Source organism: Bos grunniens, chromosome 15 (genome assembly GCF_055505025.1).
Source record: "Bos grunniens cultivar Pamir isolate PY7600 chromosome 15, Bosgru_T2T1.0, whole genome shotgun sequence".
NCBI classification, from domain to species: Eukaryota; Metazoa; Chordata; class Mammalia; order Artiodactyla; family Bovidae; genus Bos; species Bos grunniens.
The window spans coordinates 73,980,095-74,000,525 of NC_141179.1; the positions used below are offsets into that span (position 1 = coordinate 73,980,095).

A 20,431-nucleotide genomic window follows, 5' to 3' on the forward strand; every position below is an offset into this window, starting at 1 on the left:
GTTTTGTTTTTTGGGTTTTTCTGTTTTGTTTTGTTTGCAACTAGAGTCCTTTTTTTTTTTTTTTAAGGACACCTGAGTGATTTTTGCTCAAAAAAAAAAAAAATCCCAAATTAAAAAAGAATAAAAACAACACTGAATCCATTGCCACAGATTTGTGTTATCTTCCTTGAATCCGTTGTAAGTAGTTTATGACTTCCCATAGAAGATCTTGCACTCTCATTCATCATTCTATTTTTCTCCCTGTAAAATCACTTTTCTGGCCAACTTGAGATCCTTTAAGGGCAGATACGCAGTCATCTTTGTATTTCCCTCCTCCAAGCTAGCCAGGCACACTTCAGTTCAGTCTCTCAGTCTTTGCGACCCCATGGACTTCATTCAGCACGCCAGGCTTCCCTGTCCAACACCAACTCCCGGAGCTTACTCAAACTCACGTCCATCGAGTCAGTGATGCCATCCAACCATCTCATCCTCTATCGTCCCCTTCTCCTCCCGCCTTCAATCTTTGCCAGCATCAGGGTCTTTTTCCAGGCACAAGCCTTCAAAAAAAAAAAAAAACAACGACAAGCTTCTTTAATCGTCCTTGCGGCTTTTTGCACCTCCCGGAGCTAGAGGGCGACCAAAGCCCAAACGGCGCGTTGGCCGGTAACTAAGGCCGCTCCCGACGCGCACGTCCTTACGTAGACGTTGAGGGAGGAGCTGCCCTGTGCGCGGTGACTGGCGGCGGCACTGGCGGCAGCTGGAGGCGGAGTAGTGCGGGTCGCAGGCTTGGAGAACTTCGGAGGCGGCGGGGGCGCCGGCGACGACGACGACGACGAGGACAGCAGGAGCGGGCCCCGGGCTTGTCGTTCACCATGCCGACCGTGGAGGAGCTTTACCGCAACTACGGCATCTTAGCCGATGCCACGGAGCAAGTGGGCCAAGTGAGTAACCCAGCGGCCTGCGGGCCGGCGTTCCGCGGCCTCGAAAGCGCTCCCCGGGCCCGGCGGGGGCTGCTGCTTCGCCCGCCCGCGAGCTTCTGGCCGCCCGGGCTGTTTTCGTCGGGGTGGGCCCCTGCCGGGAGTGCAGATCCGGGCTTCACCAGCCAGAGTGCGGTCCCCGCGTCCCAGGCTCCTCTGCCTCCCGTGGTCAGCCTTTTCTCACCGTTTCCTAATTCAGCTTTTTCAGCACCCCACCCCATCCCCAGTTCAGTCTCTTCCCTGATCCTTGTCCTCCAGGGTCCTTTGAAGTCCTTCTCCTTTTCGGTGGCGCTCAATCCCTTGGACGATTAAATTGTGAGTTCAGAAACGCCTTTCTCGAGGCAAAAATCTGCAGTTAATTTAGGAAGAGCTCTTGGGAGACAGAAGTTTGTGAAATTCCGAAGGGGCCGTTACGTCTAGACTTTAATGAGGGCTTATGATTTCGTTATTTAGCCTATTCGATGAGCGCCTGCCAGGAACCAGGTTCTGCCGCCGGGCCCTGGAAGTACGAGAAAGACAGACCCGTGCTCTCCCAGGACGCGTCTTTAGTGAGGGAGAGCAGTGATAAATAAGAAAGTTAGATGCTTCCCTCCCGCCCCACCCACCACACACACACACACTCACACACCCCGTGAAAAGTGTGAAGAAAATATAACAGGGCCGTGCGCGGGGGTAAGGGGGTGGTGTGCAGCTTTAAATAGAGTTGTCTGGCAAGAGTTCCCTAAAGTGTTTGCCCAGACACAACTTCAGCAGTGCTGAATCGGCCCTCCGAGCCGCTGCTTCTTTGTGAGCCTTCAAGTGCTAGAGTCCATTGAACTTGAGGAGTTGATAAAGTGGTGGTGTGTTTTCTTGGTAAAAGAACCAGTCTCCCCGACATAATCTCCATCACTGTTAGAAATCCCATGCTGTATCTTTTCAGGGCTTAAAACGTCATTTGATTCTCCTGCTTACCCATCCCAAAGCAGTAGGAAGTGGGAGATCCTAAAGACTGATAACATTAGCAAAGCTGTGGCTGTACATCTCCCATCCTTTTTTTCTGAACATGTGTAATTCAGTTCAGTTCAGATGCTCTGTCGTGTCTGACTCTTTGCAACCCATGGACTGCAGTACGCCATGCTTCCCTGTCCATCACCAACTCTCAGAGCCTACTCAAACTCATGTCCATCCAGTCGATGATGCCGTCCAGCCATCTCATCCTCTGTCATCCCTTTCTCCTCCCGCCTTCAATCTTTCCCAGCATCAGGGTCTTTTCCAGTGAGTCAGTTCTTCACATCAGGTGGCCAGAGTATTGGAACTTCAACTTCAGCATCAGTCCTTCCAATGAATATTCAGGACTGATTTCCTTTAGGATTGACTGGTTAGATCACCTTGCAGTCCGAGAGACTCTCAAGGGTCTTCTCCAATACCACAGTTCAAAAGCATCAGTTCTTCTGCACTTAGCTTTCTTTATGGTCCAACTCTCACATCCATACATGACTACTGGAAAAACCATAGCTTTGACTAGACGGACCTTTGTTGGCTAAGTAATGTCTCTGCTTTTTAATATGCTGTCTAGGTTGGTCGTAGCTTTTCTTCCAAGGAGCAAGCGTCTTTTAATTTCATGGCTCCAGTCACCATCTGCAGTGATTTTTGAGCCCAAGAAAATAAACTGTCATTGTTTCCCCATCTGTTTGCCATGAAGTGATGGGACCAAATGCCGTGATCTTAGTTTTTTGGATGTTGAGTGTTAAGCCAGCTTTTTCACTCTCCTCTTTCACTTTCATCAAGGGGCTCTTTAGTTCCTCTTCGCTTTCCGCCATAAGGGTGATGTCCTCTGCGTATCTGAGGTTTCTGATATTGGTCTTGATTTCAGCTTTTGCTTCATCCATCCCAGCATTTCACATGATATACTCTGCATATAGGTTAAATCATCAGAGTGACAATATACAGCCTTGACATACTCCTTTCCCAATTTGGAACCAGTCCATTGTTCCGTGTGCGGTTCTGACTGTTGCTTCCTGACCTGTCTCTCAGGAGGCAGGTAAGGTGGTCTGGTATTCCCGTATCTTTAAGAGAAAGAGTAAAGAGATGTATAATTCAGGTTGAATCGTTGTGAGCTGAACAAAAAACTTAATTTGGGACCATATTTAGCTTAATCTAGAATTGTGAATATACCAGTTTCAAGTATCAGATGATTTTTCTTTCCTACACATTTCCACTTCAGTAGAGAATTTTGATGTCGTCGATGAGAAATACTTACTGATAGTCTGTTGTGGATGTTTATAGGATGTGTGTGTTGAGTCATCTGTGAAGGAAACATTTTCTGCCCATTGAGGCAGGGTGGAGAAAACTTACATGGTCACTCAATTTGAGCTTTTGTTGTCCTTGTTCCTCAAGGGAACTAGTAAGTGAAGATGTTCTTGTTCGTTATGACTGAGTTAGGGAAGAGTGTAGCAAATTGTTCAGCCTAAAATTGACTTCATTGCAGAGGGGATGGGGGACAAAAGATAGAACAGTGATTCCCAAGTCAGTTGTATACTCGCTCTCCCAAAGAGGTGATTCAGGACTCTTCCAGAGAACCCAGTGCTGTCCCGTACCCCAACCCTTATTTTTTGCTGGACAGTCACCTACTTAGAGTACGTTAGAGAAAACAAGCCAAACTGGAGTTTTCCTATTCTATGAATTTGAGAGTTGTTCAGATTTTCCTCTTATGTCATCTTTAGTTATAAATCTACCAGCTTAGGTTGAGAGTTCTTCCTCAAGAGGTCAGTAATGTTTCTCAGAAGAAATCTGCTTTTAATTTAGGAAGAGTGCTTAGGAGACAGAAGTTTGTGAAAAACAGGAGGGCTGCCTTTCGTGCAGATTTGAATGAGGACCCGCGTTTCATTTATTCAGTATCTTTTTTGAGTGCCTATCATGTACCAAACACCGTTGTTGATTTAGTCACTAAGTCACATCCAATTCTTTGTGACCCCGTGGACTGTAGCCCACCAGGCTCCTCTGTCCGAAGGATTTCTCAGGGAAGAATACTGGAGTCAGTTGCCATTTCCTTCTCCAGAGGAGCTTCCTGACCCGTGAATGGAACCCACGTCTCCTGCTTGGCAGGTGATTCTTTACTGCTGAGCCACCTGGGAAGCCCAGCAGCCACTCTGCTGGACAGTAAGGTTTTAGCATAGTGCTTTTAAGTGATGGGACCATCAGTGCCTTCGTGACACTGTAATGTCAAGTGTCAAACAACTAAATAAGATAAAAGACCTCTGTGTAGTAAGGTGTCATGATTTGCTGAGCCTCAGACAGTAAATTCTGGTAGAACTGAAGCTGGCCTAAACCGTAATGCCAACTAATTCTGCTCTGTTGTGTAATAATGCTTCCCTTTTAGAGAAAATTCCTAAAACTGCTCACTAAAGAGAAGTGTATTGGGCTTCAAGATACTGCTTATAAATTTTAATTGAAAGCAACAGCCAACTTAACAGAAGGGACACCATTCATGATTTTTTAAGGAGAGGAAAAAGTATTTACATTCTTAATGTACCTAAGCCAGATTTTCATGTTACCTTAGAAGATTTACAGTAGAGAGTTTGAATTTTCTGGCAGGCACCTCTCTGGACTTCCTGGTGGCTCAGACGGTAGAGAATCCATCTGCAATGCAGGAGACCTGGGTTCAATCCTTGGGTCTGGAAGATCCTCTGGAGAAGGGAATGGCAACCCACTCCAGTGTTCCTGCCTGGAAAATTCCATGAACAGAGTATGCGGTCGCAAAAAGTCTGACACGACTGAGCAACTAACACACACTTCTCTGGACACTTTTGAAACCATGTTTGAGTTTCTTAGTCTAGAACTTCCTTCTAACTGTATTTTGATTTTCACCCTTTTTCAAAGAGGTGAATTCCACAGTTGCTCAGGGAGCTGCCACTGAGGGGACTGCCCAGGGTTAAATTCTTTTATTTTTTTTGTTTCTCTCCTTGCCTTGTCCCATGCCCTTCAGTAGAACATTTGAAGAAATACAGTCAAGGAAGGAACAGGTACATATTTACCACATAACCCTTGTTTTCAGGAGTCTCTTGAATGAAGAAGGGAACTTTATACAGATACTCAGACATATTTAAACCGTGAACATGTATGTTCTAAGAAGCAAACTGCAGGTCATAAATTCTAAGTGAAGCATTATTTAATACCTCAAAACTTGCAGTCCTTCTGTCGTCTCTCCTCTTGTAACCTCCTTACTCGGCCCCCTTTCTCGCGCTCTGCCTCTGCCACTCCTTAGGCAGGTCTCCTTCCTCTGCTGTGTTCCTTAGCCCTCTCAGCCCTTTTCCTGGTTCCCAACAGGCCATAAAAGCACATGCTGTGGCCCATCATTAGATTTTGTCTTAACTTTTTATGAGTACTTAATTTTAAGATGTAAATATTTAATTTTATGTTATGTAGTCAAGAAAAACCAAAAAAAAAAAAAAAAGAAGAAAAACTTAAAGAAAAACCAAACACCTATTAAGGGATTTTGGCAGTTAGACTGTGGTAAGATCTGACCAATATAACACCTAAACTCTGATTTCTCTTGTGTTCTCTTACACAGGAGTGTATTGGCTCTAAGGGTAGAAGAGTATAAACTTTACCGACTTAATGTTTCATGAAATAGCATTCTTTTGGTACTTTTTTCTGGCATGCTTAAGCTAAAATCAAAGACCAACCAAGTTCATAATCCCTCAAAAATATGTAGAAGTGTTAACAGTTTAACACACAAACTAAGTTTAATTGAGTCTAAGGAAGGAAGGAATACAGCTTAGTTCATCCATCTTCTTTTTATGTCATACTTGAGAAATTTGTTGTAACTGCATCCTTTCTTCTCTAAAGTAATAGCTTTACTTTGCACATCACTGGCTACTTATTAGTTGTGATTTCACTTTTTCTTTTATAATTTATCTACTAAATGCGAATCAAATTGTAACTTTTTTACTTGAAAATATCTTAATTTCTTTTGCATTTGCTCTTTTTATTAGATATTAAAATCACAGATATAGTTTTAGAAATGTATTAAAAATGTTTACAATTAAAGCCTTTTATTAGGATGATAAATCATTTATCTAGCTAAAATATACAACTGTTGGAAAAGGAAAGTGCACAGTGCTGTGTAGTATGTGAAACATTTTATTGTGTTTACACACCTACCTGTTAATGAATCACTGTGATCACTGAAAATATCACTTACATCTTGTGTCTTCTTTGAAAACCAGAAGTAGTAACTACTTGAGGGAGATTTCTATTCAAAAGTCTTGTCCGTATACTGCAGTTGAAAAGCAGATAATTTAAAAAGCTGGCAAAGAGAATATAATTTTATTTTGCATTTCATAAAGGATAATTAAAGTCTGTTAATAATGTCTGTGAAATTATTTGATAAAACTGATGACTATTAATGGTAGTTTAACGATGTTAAAATGTCTTAACTTTCCAAAGGTCTTATGTTTAGGATAATACATTCCAATTTATATGCTTGTGTGAAGCCTGTATTTAGGACTCAAATTGCCTTTGACAACCCTGGATCTGGCAAACTTTTCTTTCTCTCCTCTTTTGTTAATTAAGATCTCAGAATACTAATTTGAAAGATTCCAATTAAAGAAGCTTGGTATTAGACACAGATCGTGACTTAAAAACCCATCAGAACTATGTTTGGGTCCTGGATCTGCTACTTAACCTTCTGTGTGGTTCTGGACAAATTATTTCACTTTTCTGAGCCTTGGTGGTTTTCTCATCTGAAAAATAGGGATAGTAGTAACACCTAACTCACAGGATTACTGTGAGGCATTCCACACAATACACAAGGCATTCCACAGCCTCTTGTAGGCTTTCAGCAGATGTTGCTGGTGATCCCTTTTTGTTCTATTCCAGATTTTTTTTCCTTGGTAGGGGGATGGGTTGTTTCAAGCAGGAATTCTTCATTTACTTTTAGACAGTGAATTTTAGACAATTCAAAGGTCTTTCTAAGTAAAGCTTGAAATTGAAGTTAAAGGAAATTGGACTGATAACTCTGCAAAAAGTAAGGATGTCAGATGGCTCCAGACTTTGATTTTATGACATCTACTGAGGGCTTCCCTGGTGGGAAGCTTTTACTTTCAAACAGTAAAGAATCCGACTGCAATGCAGGAGACCTGGGTTGGCTCCCTGGGTCAGGAAGATCCCCTGGAGAAGGGAATAGCAGCCCACTCCAGTATTCTTGCCTGGGAAATCCCATAGACAGAGGAGTCTGGCAGTCCATGCAGTGTCAAAGAGTCAGACATGACTGAGCACCTAACACTTTAACTTTCACACTGAGCGACTAACGTTTTCACTTTTCATAAGCTATGGAGCAAGCTACAGGAGTGTTAAGTGGCAGCGAAGTCAGCCATGATTTTTTTTGAACCTTTGCACTAAAAAGTGGGTAATATACTTTTGAAGTAATAATTCCTGAAGGCTGATTTTGTGTCTGCATTTCATGAGGAAGCTATCCTTATTCACAGAAATTTCTGTTATTCAGGGGTTGGTATTAATGTTTAAGATAGGAGGAGTTGTCATTAATCTAGTAAATATGCATATATTAAAATCTGTGCCATTCAAAGATCTAATTGTGACCATAGCCTTTTGATACATAAAACACTTTATTTCTGATTATTTTTTAAAAAATAGTGTCCTTAATTGAGATTCCAATGAACCTAAATATCTTTGCATCCTGCCTTTTTTTTTCTCTTGAGTCTGTAATATACTGGATGTTCTTTAGTCATCCACTTAACTTATCTAAAGCATTTAGAGGATTGCCTTTTACAGAGTAAATACAATGCTGTGTACATATTTGGTTTAGTAGTATGTTTAAGGTTTTCCAGTAATTAAAAGTTTTCTGTAGTCACGATATGTATTGCTTTGTTTCCCAACTTGATCCATTAATAAAAGGGCTAGTTTGGAGGCAGGTGTGTAGTGGGGACTGGGAATTTGTTGACTCTTCATATATTGTGAGTATCTGAGGGCAAGCACTTCTGAAATTTTTTTTTAAAGGAAACAAACGAACTTTGAATGTATTATTTTAATGAAAAGTTAAATATGTGACATTGGGCATGCAGAACAAATTACCATTTTTATATTCTAAAACATGAGGCAAAATAAAGCTTCCTAACTTTCCTCTTATTGCTTAATTTCAGGAATATATTCTACCTTGTGCAATGTGCTCATTGAAAATAGATCAGTATATCTAAACGTAACACAATTATTTGAGAATTGTGTTTCTTCAGTCTGTTCAGTTGCTCAGTCATGTCAGACTCTTTGCAACCCATGGACTGCAGCACGCCATGCTTCCCTGTCCATCACTAACTCCCAGAGCTTACTCAGACTCATATCCATCCAGTTGGTGATGCCATCCAACTGTCTCATCCTCTCTCGTCCCCTTCTCTTCCTGCCTTCAGGCTTTCCCAGCATCAGGGTCTTTTCCAGTGAGTCAGTTCTTCACATCAGGTGGCCAAAGTATTGGAGCTTCAGCTTCAGTATCAGTCCTTCCAATGAATATTCAGGACTGATTTCCTTTAGGCTGGACTGGTTCCATCGCCTTGCAGTCCAAGAGACTCTCAAGGGTCTTCTCCAACACCACAGTTCAAAAGCATCAGTTCTTCTGCACTTAGCTTTCTTTATGGTCCAACTCTCACATCCATACATGACTACTGGAAAAACCATAGCTTTGACTAGACGGACCTTTGTTGGCAAAGTAGATGTCTCTGTTTTTTAAATATGCCATCTAGGTTGGTCATAGCTTTTCTTCCAAGGAGCAAGCGTCTTTTAATTTCATGGCTGCAGTCACCATCTGCAGTGATTTTGGAGCCCCAAAAATATGAACTCTGTCACTGTTTCCATTGTTTCCCCATCTATTTGGCATGAAGTGATGGGACCAAATGCCATGATCTTAGTTTTTTGAATGTTGAGTGTTATGCCAGCTTTTTCACTCTACTCTTTCACTTTCATCAAGAGGCTCTTTAGTTCCTCTTCACTTTCTGCCATAAGGGTGGTGTCATCTGCCTATCTGAGTTTATTGATATTTCTCCTGGCAATCTTGATTCCCGCTTGTGCTTCATCCAGCCCAGCATTTCACATAATGTACCCTGCATAAAAGTTAAATAAACAGGGTAACAGTATACAGCATTGACGTACTCCTTTCCCAATTTGGAGCCAGTCTGTTGTTCCATGTCCAGTTCTAACTGTTGCTTCCTGACCTGCATACAGATTTCTCAGGAGGCAGGTAAGGTGGTCTGGTATTCCCATCTCTGAAAGAATTTACCACAGTTTGTTGCAATCCACACAGTCAAAGGCTTTAGTGTAGTCAGTGAAGCAGAGGTAGATGTTTTTCTGGAATTGTCTTGCATTTTCTATGATCCAACAGATGTCAGCAATTTGATCTCTGGTTCTTCTGCCTTTTCTAAATCCAGCTTGAACATCTGGAATTTCTCGGTTCACATACTATTGAAGCCTAGCTTGGAGAATTTCGAGCATTACTTTGCTAGCGTGTGAGATGAGTACAGTTGTGTTTATTCTGTTTATTACAAAATTTTAAAGCATGATACAGTCACAAGACTAAGAACAGTTAATCACTAAATGAAGAAGTGTTAGTACATAACAAACCTTTTTTTTTCCCCACATAAAATTAGATTCATTCTTCTCTCTTTCCCAAATGACAAAGAATAATGTGAAGGGCAGGGAACAGATAGTAGGAAGGTAGGTGTTAAATTTAAGCAGTAAAACTCCCTAAGTAAGCCCTATTTCTTAGCCTGTGTGAAATTTTACTAACTTAAAGCAAACTCAAAGAAATTTGTTTAACTTGCCATTCTTCAAAATTGTATTTCTTTTCTGCTTTATTCTTTTGTTTCAGCATAAAGATGCTTATCAAGTGATATTGGATGGTGTCAAAGGTGGTACCAAGGAAAAAAGATTAGCAGCTCAGTTTATTCCAAAATTCTTTAAGCATTTTCCAGAATTGGCCGATTCTGCTATCAATGCACAGTTGGACCTCTGTGAAGACGAAGACGTATCGGTACGTTTATGGCTGATGCTCCGACAGGCTTTCAGTGTCGCTTTTGCCGCTTTCAGACATCCTCTCTGTGTGGCTAATGTACCTGAAGCACCAGGCATACTAGCGCGTGATAAAATCCTGCCGCCAGGTCTGGTCTGCTGGGGCAGCATCCCAGGGCTTCAGTCTGCATGTGAGGAAACGTGTCAGCTCTTTCTCCACCTTTCAGTTGTGAAAAATGCATGCAAAATACTTCGTTTTGCTTATTTATTATCCACTGTTGAAAATAGCTGTGGCTCACATCTTTTTCGTAGATTGTTAGGCAAAGTGCACGTGAAATCAGACTAGCTTTAGCTTGTAGTCGATTTATGCTTTCTTGGATATTTAAAATAATAACAGCATTGCAGCATAAAATATAGTTTCAACACCCCTAAATAGTTTTCATAGCAGAAAAATAATTGAACTGTGAAATAATTATATGTTATTACTGGAATAAAAAGGAGTAGTTTTTCCTTGGAACAGAATTAAGCATTAGCATTTCTGGCTGCTGATACAAGTTCCTAAGAATTTTCGACTATTAGCCCCTGGCTTTTCAAATGAAAGTAGTGAATCATCAACATTTTGTGCAAAATTTGAATTTTTATATTAAACTAAATAAACCAAGATCCTGTATTTGGAATTATGTACACAGAATATATCCACAAATTTGCATACTGAACATCCTAAAGTAAGTCGTTACTAGCTATGACCTTGGCCACTGCAGCCATTCTTGAGGGATACGGTATGGTGTGCCCACAGGTAGGTAGTAAAAACCCAACAATTGTATATAGTCAACATATAGACTGTTTATAATCTCAAGTCTGTCTACTTGAGTCAGATAATTGTATTTAATGTCCCTTTCCACTGCATTTTGTTTCATATTCTGTGAAGCTTGAATATTAAAGTGGAATAAATTATCTCTAAAACTGAAAATCTCATGTTGTATAGTTTTGTGGCGCATATGCCGGTTATTACAGTTTCTCTCGTACTTTTTGTCCTCTTTAAAGGTCGAGGTTGTTGTTTTTATTCATGATAGTATTTGGTTAATTTTTTATTTGAAATTATATTCAGATTCGACGGCAAGCAATTAAAGAGCTGCCTCAGTTTGCCACTGGAGAAAATCTCCCCCGAGTGGCAGATATACTAACCCAACTTTTGCAAACAGGTAAGGAATTTTATTATTACCCTTTTATCTAAATGTAACTTCTCTGAAATAATGATTCTTTTTTTTTTTTCCCTGAAGATTTGCCTTTGATAGAAATTTAAATTCTTTTTTCATACAGTTAGTTTGAAGCTTAATGACTTATGACTGTCTGATTTCTAGTTTTGTTTTGAATTCTGGTTGTGAAGGTATAATGACTGGATGCTTTGGGGGATTTTGATGCATCGTGATCTGTCACCCCCAGCTTCCTGTAGTTTCTTAACTGTACCATCTTACAATCTTAGCATCAGCGCTTGCCGGGTACACGGATCAGGGTCTCTACCCTTCCAGGAAAGCTGTGTTTTCTTGGTACCTGAGATAAATGCTTAGTTTACGTCTCCTCTCAGTGTAATCTGTGACAGACTGTGTTGAGTCTTAAGTTTGAAAAGGAAGCAGATTATACACTGTACCTCTTTCTCTCTATCCAGATGACTCTGCAGAATTTAACTTAGTGAACAACGCCCTCTTAAGTATATTTAAGATGGATGCAAAAGGTAAGGCCACTTCTTGTTCTGAATTGTGTTTGATGTCCTAACAAATTGGGGAATTTGGCATTTCTCATTAAGGGTAAAGTCTGGGATTCACCCAGACATCTGTTTCATAAAAATTCTAAGTGTTCTCAGGGGACAAAAAAGCAGCTTAGCTCAAGCTGTTGAGTCAAGATGACTCAGAAAACCAGAAGAAATAATTTTAAAAACAGACCAAACTTTTCCCTTAGAAATATGTTGGAAAAACTCTGTTTCCCACTTGAAAAAATTCATCCAGAAATCCCTGGGCTTATTTACTATTAATAATGATAAAAAAGGAATGTCATGCTCAAGCTGATTCTGAGTCCATGAACAAAGTATATGATCACTCTTATGGTTGAGACTGTAGAAATTTTAGACTGGTTTAACCAGTATCAGTGATATTCATGATGTATATTAATTCACTTGAAAAGAAATGCTGTAATTCAAATTAACTTGAAGGATGTCATTCCTATATAGAATTGACTTCCGGATGCAACTATTTTGTTTTGCAGGGACTTTAGGTGGCTTGTTCAGCCAAATACTTCAAGGAGAGGACATTGTTAGAGAACGAGCAATTAAATTCCTTTCTACAAAACTTAAGACTTTACCAGATGAAGTCTTAACAAAGGAAGTAGAGGAACTTATACTAACTGAATCCAAAAAGGTAAGCTTCCGTTATCTTTTAGTGAACTTCTCTAATGCACAGGAACATAGTTGATTTTAGCACTGTTCATCAGTGCTATACGTAGCTTGTTTATAAGAGCATATGTCCCATAAGAACCATTGTAGAACTTCAGGATTTTCTTCTGTTGTATTTTGCACTTTGGTCACTTTAATGGGAAGTGGAGAAGACAAAAGGAGAAGGGGGCAGTAGAGGATGAGATGGTTGGATGGCATCACCAATCAATGGACATGAACCTGGGCAAACTCCAGGAGATGGTAAGGGACACAGGGGCCTGGCATGCTGCAGTCCATGGGGTTGCAAAGAGTCAGACATGACTTAGTGACTGAACAACAACAGCAGCACTTGTAATGATGAATCACGGTGTTAAAGGGGTTCAGTTCAGTTGCTCAGTCCTGTCCGACTCTTTGCGACCCCATGAATCGCAGCACGCCAGGCCTCCCTGTCCCTCACCAACTCCCGGAGTTCACTCAGACTCACGTCCATCGTGTCAGTGATGCCATCCAGCCATCTCATCCTCTGTCGTCCCCTTCTCCTCCTGCCCCCAACCCCTCCCAGCATCAGAGTCTTTTCCAGTGAGTCAACTCTTCACATGAGGTGGCCAAAGATTAAAGGGTTTGATCACATATAAATCCTTTGTGGTATTATCCTCAAAATCTATGCATTCATCAGGTCTCTGAATGAATCATTTCCTTCAGGAAATTTTACTTATTTCCCACCTGTCTCCCTAATTTTAGGATATTCAGCCATAGGATTCTGAATCATTTCAAAATGGAAATGAAATCACCTTGAAATGACCTGTTGTTTTATACTGTCCCATGACAGTATAAACTCAGGAGACCATGCTTATTTGTCTGTGCACCCAGCACTAGCAGAGTTACAGTTGCTAAGATTTGAAAGGTGTGCCACAATTAACTTTTCGTTCAAACAGCACCAAAGTTTGGGAATAGTTTATTTTTATGTATTTAGGAAAATTCAGTGTTGTCTCTAATGGCACCACTCACTTGCTTATTGGCAAGATTTCTTCAATGAGAGAGAAAGGAGCTGCATATTTCACTTTTGTGTCTGGTGGGATGTGTCATGATTGCTTGCTCCTTTGGTCAGTGGACAGAAAGGTTGAGACCCGCTGACACAGAGGACTGAAAACTTGCATGGTCTCCTGTTTGGTTTGTGCTTCCCTGGTGGCTCAGCTGATAAAGAATCCACCTGCAATGCAGGAGACCTGGGTTCGATCCCTGGGTTGGGAAGATGCCCTGGAGAAAGGAAAGGGTACCCACTCCAGTATTCTGGCCTGGAGAATCCCACACTGTAAAGAGTTGGACACAACTGAGAGACTTTCACTTTCACTTTTCCTGTTTTGTGTGTAATTACCATGTTAATGTGAATGAGGCTGCTTTTAAGTATAAGGAACTGAATCTGATTTAACAGTTTATTGCCAGATTTTCATGGTTTTTTTTTCCCGCTGTCAGCCCCTGAAGAGCCTTTTTAGGTATTTTAGATTTAGAGAGTACCCTCAGCCGCTCTCCCTGAAATTTTAACACCACAGATATACTGGAGATCTGTTTATGTACTATGTGTGCATCTGTGCTTTAGACATAAAAAAAGAGTGAAATTTCCCGAGAACCAAGTGTTGTCCCCTTGGAAACAATATAGTGCACCATTGAGAGTGCATGGCTTATTCTGAAGCTAAGTCGACTGAAGCTTGAAGTTGTTCTGTCTTCAGTGTTTCAGAGATCCGAGCAGCAAACCGACTTCTGCACAACGAATTTGCTGTGCAGTTTCAATATTGTTCTTTCTTTTCCATTCAAGTGATAAAGATACTAATAACTATTCTGAATGGTCTCTTTCCAGGTGCTAGAAGATGTGACCGGTGAAGAATTCGTCCTGTTCATGAAGATACTGTCTGGGTTAAAAAGCTTACAGACAGTGAGTGGAAGGCAGCAACTGGTAGAGTTGGTGGCTGAGCAGGCTGACCTGGAACAGACCTTCAACCCCTCAGACCCTGACTGTGTGGACAGGCTTTTACAGTGCACTCGGCAGGCGGTACCCCTCTTCTCTGTGAGCTCTTTGTTCTCTATAGCTAGTATTTTGATTATGCTATTGGCTTGTAATTGTGTAGATATACACTTGACCGTTCTCCTCAAAGCTCTGCGTAAAAGTATTAACACAGTGGAGCAGTCATTTGTTTTATGCAGGCCTAGGAGAAGAGCCCAAAGCAGCAAGAAGTTTCTTTAAAGTCTTGCCTAGAGACTTTTGAAAAGTCTTAAGAATTTTAAGTCCCATGCTCCAGGTTACTTTGCAACTAAGTATATGCTGTCTCTTGAGGTTATTTATGAGATGCTCTGGGATATGCTCTCCCATTGTATTTTAGCTGTAGTACTTGATGCTTTGATACTGAGCATTTGTTGATTGACATTCGACTATTACATTTGAGAGAATATGTATTTATTTTTTTGACAACAAAAAAATAATGTATTTATTTTTTTATTTATCAGTATTCTTTGGATTTTTACAGAAAAATGTTCATTCCACAAGGTTTGTGACTTATTTCTGTGAGCAAGTTCTCCCTAACCTCAGTTCCTTGACTACCCCAGTGGAAGGTCTTGATATACAGTTGGAGGTAAGAGAAAATTTCTGGCTTTAGCACTGAAAAGGCATTGCCATATTTCAACCTAAATGTAAACCACTAACTTGATCTGATTGCTAAGAGATTTAAGGCCTGGTGGTGGCTAGCTAATAACCTGTCCCAGGATTAATTACATGGAAATGCTTTATGGATTCATTGAGAGTTTGCTGCAGTGGGAAAACAATGCCTGTAGTTTTCATTATAGTCATTCTCTACCTTTGTAACCTTAATGCTTTTAAATACATTGTTCAGTCATGACAGTTCCTATCTCTGTAACTGATAGAGCCAGGTTTAAATAGATTCACACAAAATGTCGTTTATCCCTTCTCCAATAGAATTGACTACCCTCTCTCCCTTCTGTATCAATTGTAATGTACGTACACATTTTTTCGGAGCATATAAAAATACTTTACTGCTTTCTCCCCGATTTAACCTTATTCCTCTCGGAATCTCCAAAATCTAATGTAGAGCCTGATTCTGAAAAGCACCTGATAATGTTTGTTTAGTTGAACTAAAATATGGAAATATGCCATTTCCTCATAGGTCCTTAGGAGAGAGGAGAGTCTCACTGTGCAATTAAACTGTGGTTTGCTTCACATGTCCTGGGTGTGACTTACCAGACTGGGATTGAGTAAAGCAGAGATGAACCTCAGGAACAGTGGCAGTTACTGATACTTTGATAGTATGCAGAGACTGAGTTTGATAGCACAGGAGGCCCAGCCTAAATATTAGCAGTAAATATTGCTGGTCGTCTCTTCCTTGTGTGTTATTGTCCTATAGCAGAGAGTGTCGTGTGTGTTCCTTTCCTTACTTATTCCCACAGGCATATTGAGAGCCATGAGATCAGGGTTTCAGGGTCTGCACTGCCACTCATATATCGTGACTTTGCCAGGTTACATTCCCTCTCCGACCTTCAGTTTCCTCAAAGTAAAATAGAGCTGCATCTTTTTTTTTTCCAGTTCAAACATTATGTTCTGTAAAAGCCTATTTGAAAAATAAGCAATCTTAAATAGTTACCTAGAATATTATCTTACAACCCTTGCTCATTCAAAGAAAAGAATGCTAATAACAGTAAATTGTGTGTTTTAGGTATTAAAACTCTTGGCCGAAATGAGTTCATTTTGTGGTGACATGGAAAAACTAGAAACAAATTTAAGGAAACTATTTGATAAGTTATTGGTAAGAATTTTTTTCTTTCCTTATGGCATAGTAGTATAGTATTTACAGATTATGCAGAGCCGGATTTTGAAGTGATTTAGGTAATAATCCTAATGAGTATTCTTAGCTGCTCAGGCCACAAAATTGTCTACTTTTTTTTTTTTTAAATCTGTTTTAGTCTTTTGCATTTCTTCTGTTGTTGATGCTTTAGACAAAATATAATACAAGGTTTATATAGTAAGTTTTTCTACTATTTCTTCATCAGAATATTCTGTTTTCTCCAGAGCACCATCGCCGTTACTGCCCAGGGCCAAATAGCTTTAACGACCTAGAAGTGAAGTCATTATGTCATAATTGGTTTTTATTTTGTGGCTTACAGTTTAGGTGTCATATCCAAAAAATCGTTATTACCATGACCCAGGTCGAGGAGCTTTATTCCTATGTTTTCTTCTAGGAATTTCATGAGAGACATATGTCTTATACTCTTTCTTGTTTTTCTCTTACATACTTTGCTCAGTATAATGATCTCTAGGTCTGCCCCTGTCGCTACAAATGGCACTGTCTCACCCATTTTCATGGCTGAGTGTACTGCGGTGTGTGTGTGTGCACATGGATGCTCCACACCCTGTTTACCTGTCGATGGACATTAGGTTGCTTCCATATCTTGGCTATTGTAAATAGTGCTATGAACATTGGGGTGCATGTATCTTTCTGAATTAGTTTTCTCTGGATATTTGCCCAGGAGTAGAATTGCTGGATCATACTATAACTCTTTTTTCAGTTTTTTAAGAAACTTTTTAAGAATACTGTTTTAGGAGCATCAGCTTTTGTTGCCAAACCTAGATTGAATCCTGACTCTTCAGCTTGTTTTTTACCTAAGTTCTCAGAACTTCAGTCCCTTCATCTGCCTAGTGCTGGGTTGGCTACTCTTGTCGTCAGTAGCAGCAACAGCTATACTATAGGTTAATATGGAATGTTGACCAGTTGGGTCATTGATCCAAAATGTAAAAGGGATATCTTATGTAAATTTCTTATCTTGGTAGTTTTTAATGTTTCGTGTCTTAAAAGTGTGTCCTATAATTACTTGAGTATATGTTTTATAATTAGAGTGTCTAGAGCAGATCTCCTCTATCTCTTGTATTTTCATCTCTTAGGAGTACATGCCTCTCCCTCCAGAAGAAGCAGAAAACGGGGAGAATGCTGGTAATGAGGAACCCAAGCTGCAGTTCAGTTATGTGGAATGCTTGTTGTACAGCTTTCACCAGTTGGGCCGAAAACTTCCAGATTTCTTAACAGCTAAGCTGAATGCAGAAAAGCTCAAAGATTTCAAAATCAGGTGATATATGATTGCAGTGCCCCAGTCCTTGATAAAGGTGAAAGCTATCTTGAGGCTGCCTTGGTTTCGTTTTCATTTTGCAAGAGCTTTTTCCCCACCCTTTCTTACTACAATGCAAAAGAATGCAAGATCCACAAAACAGGAATGTATGCAAAGATGCAACTGTGGTGGCATGACAAATGCTTGGCAGAGGATGGCCTTTTACAGAAATGCCCTCTGGCTCTCCTCACTTGCTTTAGGATAGATACTGGGCTGGTTCTCTGACCTAACACCTCAAATTGTCCTCAGCTGTTCTTTATAGATAACAGCACCTGCCTTACAGAGTTGTGAGAATCAAATTGTCCTCAACTGTTAAATTTATAGATACTAATTTATAGATGCATCTACCTCGGAGAAGGCAGTGGCACCTCACTCTGGTACTCTTGCTTGGAAAATCCCATGGATGGAGGAGCCTGGAAGGCTGCAGTCCATGGGGTCGCTGAGGGTCGGACATGACTGAGCGACTTCACTTTCTCTCTTCACTTTCATGCACTGGAGAAGGAAATGGCAACCCACTGCAGTGTTCTTGCCTGGAGAATCCCAGGGACGGGGCATCCTGGTGGGCTGCCGTCTATGGGGTTGCACAGAGTCAGACATGACAGAAGTGACTCAGCAGCAGCAGCAGCAGCATCTACCTTATAGAGAATTAAATGACAGTAATGAAAAACTTTAAGCACAGTGCCTGGCATATACTGGGTATTTGGTAAACTATAGCTGCTCTTAATCGGAGAAGGCAATGGCAACCCACTCCAGTGTTCTTGCCTGAAGAATCCCAGGGATGGGGGAGCCTGGTGGGCTGCCATCTATGGGGTCACACAGAGTCGGACATGACTGAAGCGACTTAGCAGCTACAGCTGCTCTTAATATCTTACAGGGTTTTTATTAGGTTATAGTGTGGCTGGAGGAGCAGCACTGGAGAAATCAATTTGTGTCTCAGGAAGATACTTTGTATTAAATCATTGTTAACAAATTCTCATCTTAAGCTACTGTATCATCTGTGATTGTCCTCTATGCTTTGGTAAGGCAGAGGTTTATTACTTGCTGAAACATTTGACCAGAAGCAAACATCTTAGGAAATTACTCTGAAAGTGACAAAAAACCAGCGATGCCACATTGTTAAGCAGAATTCCTAGAAGGCGGCAGGCTGGAGTTACGGTAGCACTTTTCCACACATACTACCTGGAAACAAATTTGAAAAAAAGATTACTCGACATCCTTTGCAAAATTTTGTTTTATTTTTAAACTGGACCCTAAGGTGCAAATGGGTCAAACACCGTCCCTTGTTAGCAGATAAACACAGATTAAGTGACTTGTGTCTGTCACTTGAGCTTCACTTGACTAGTGGAAGAGAAGACCAGGCCACCTGATTCTAACCCATGGTCTGGTTGTTTCTAACTTAGGTTAACCTTGCAGGTTAATGTAACAAGTTTCCTTAACCCAGTTCTAGAAGTGTTTCCATTGCCAGTGGATTTCTTTCAATTTTTGACAAAAACTACTTTTATTTTACTTATTTGTGTATCTCTTATGATCATACATTGATAATTAAAAGGAAGTCCCCCTCAAAGTTTACTCTTTATTGGTAAAGGCTGTAGTTTTCTTCGAATTTAAAACAGTTGCAGTGATGATTTGTTCATTAATAAACACTTCTTCATTTAGGCTGCAGTACTTTGCACGGGGCCTGCAGGTTTACATCAGACAACTCCGCTTGGCTCTCCAAGGCAAAACAGGCGAGGCCTTAAAAACAGATGAGGTGAGAATACTGGCTTATATCTCGTTAGGAAATTTTTATAATAGCCACCATTCATTACAAATTCAGACTGAATTCATATATTGAAGTGTACCATTCAACTTTATTTGAACCAATGATTTTAAGTCTAAAGGTTGAAGATACAGTATTAGAAGACTGCATATTTAGGTATATGCTATCTAGGAAACTTCTACCATTGTTGAAATGTCTTGAATGTTTCCAGTGTTTGTGAACAGTGTTTGTTACCAAACTTTGATACATACTGATCTTTCACTGGGGTCTCATTAGCAGCACATTTTGTTTAAATATTTGTTTAGCGATTGTGACATTTTAGAATTTTACCTTTTTGAAACCCAAACATTAGTTTACATTAAAATTAAAAGTATTAAACTACTAATTCTGTACCAAACTATATCTTGTGTTTATGTTGGGATCTTTGGTTTTCCCTGATCTCATCTATTTTGATCAATCTTCATCCTACTTCATCCTAGTCCTAATGAAATATTTTAAGTTTCATTGTGTCTTTCTGTAACATACACTAATTTCTTTTAAAACAACTGATGGGTGCCAGTGACCTGTCGCTTACTTGTTTTTCAAGTGAACTGCAGTTAACAGTTTAATGTTCTAACCTGTTGAGGGAAGATAAAGATTATTTCCTGTCTTTGCCATCGCTACATTTATTAATAGTCGAGAAATAGGAATAAGCACTATCTGTAGATATAAGCCAATGAATTTCCTAACTGTAGAAATGATTCTGAAAAAGAAGTGGAATTGAAGTTTTATATGGGAAAGAAATATATCATAAAAGTTACTGGCATTTTAATTTAATGTTGTTTCCCTTTTACAGAACAAGATTAAAGTCGTTGCATTGAAAATAACAAATAATATTAATGTTTTAATCAAGGTAAGTCTTCCTTTCTTACTCAGCCATCCCAACTAGCTAGAAAGTTAGTGCAGGGGATATGTCTGTAACGGTCTAGTGAAGGAGAAATGCCATTACGTTGCATACATTTGGCCTTTTAAAGCTTTATGCCTTTTATAATACCAAGTGACATTTTTGTAGCTATTATAATTCGTTTTATTTATTTAAATGGTATTGCAGAAGATACTGTAAACAAAGGGAGGCATGCACAATTCTGACGAACAGCA

At 40.1% G+C, this 20,431-nt stretch overlaps 1 protein-coding gene across 2 annotated transcripts in view; it reads left to right on the top strand.

The window, feature by feature from the left end:
• Positions 1 to 712: 712 nt before the first annotated feature.
• The window catches only part of API5 (apoptosis inhibitor 5), a 28,118-nt gene continuing 8,399 nt past the window's right edge, over positions 713 to 20,431 (top strand). For both annotated transcript variants that reach the window (XM_086341206.1, XM_086341207.1), the window contains exons 1-11: positions 713 to 920; positions 9,808 to 9,969; positions 11,056 to 11,149; positions 11,614 to 11,679; positions 12,207 to 12,358; positions 14,228 to 14,434; positions 14,892 to 14,996; positions 16,092 to 16,181; positions 17,315 to 17,496; positions 19,192 to 19,285; positions 20,130 to 20,186. In XM_086341206.1, coding sequence (XP_086197332.1) covers positions 852 to 920; positions 9,808 to 9,969; positions 11,056 to 11,149; positions 11,614 to 11,679; positions 12,207 to 12,358; positions 14,228 to 14,434; positions 14,892 to 14,996; positions 16,092 to 16,181; positions 17,315 to 17,496; positions 19,192 to 19,285; positions 20,130 to 20,186 — 1,278 coding nt within the window. In that variant the 5' untranslated portion in view covers positions 713 to 851. The remainder of the gene's footprint in view (positions 921 to 9,807; positions 9,970 to 11,055; positions 11,150 to 11,613; positions 11,680 to 12,206; positions 12,359 to 14,227; positions 14,435 to 14,891; positions 14,997 to 16,091; positions 16,182 to 17,314; positions 17,497 to 19,191; positions 19,286 to 20,129; positions 20,187 to 20,431) is intronic.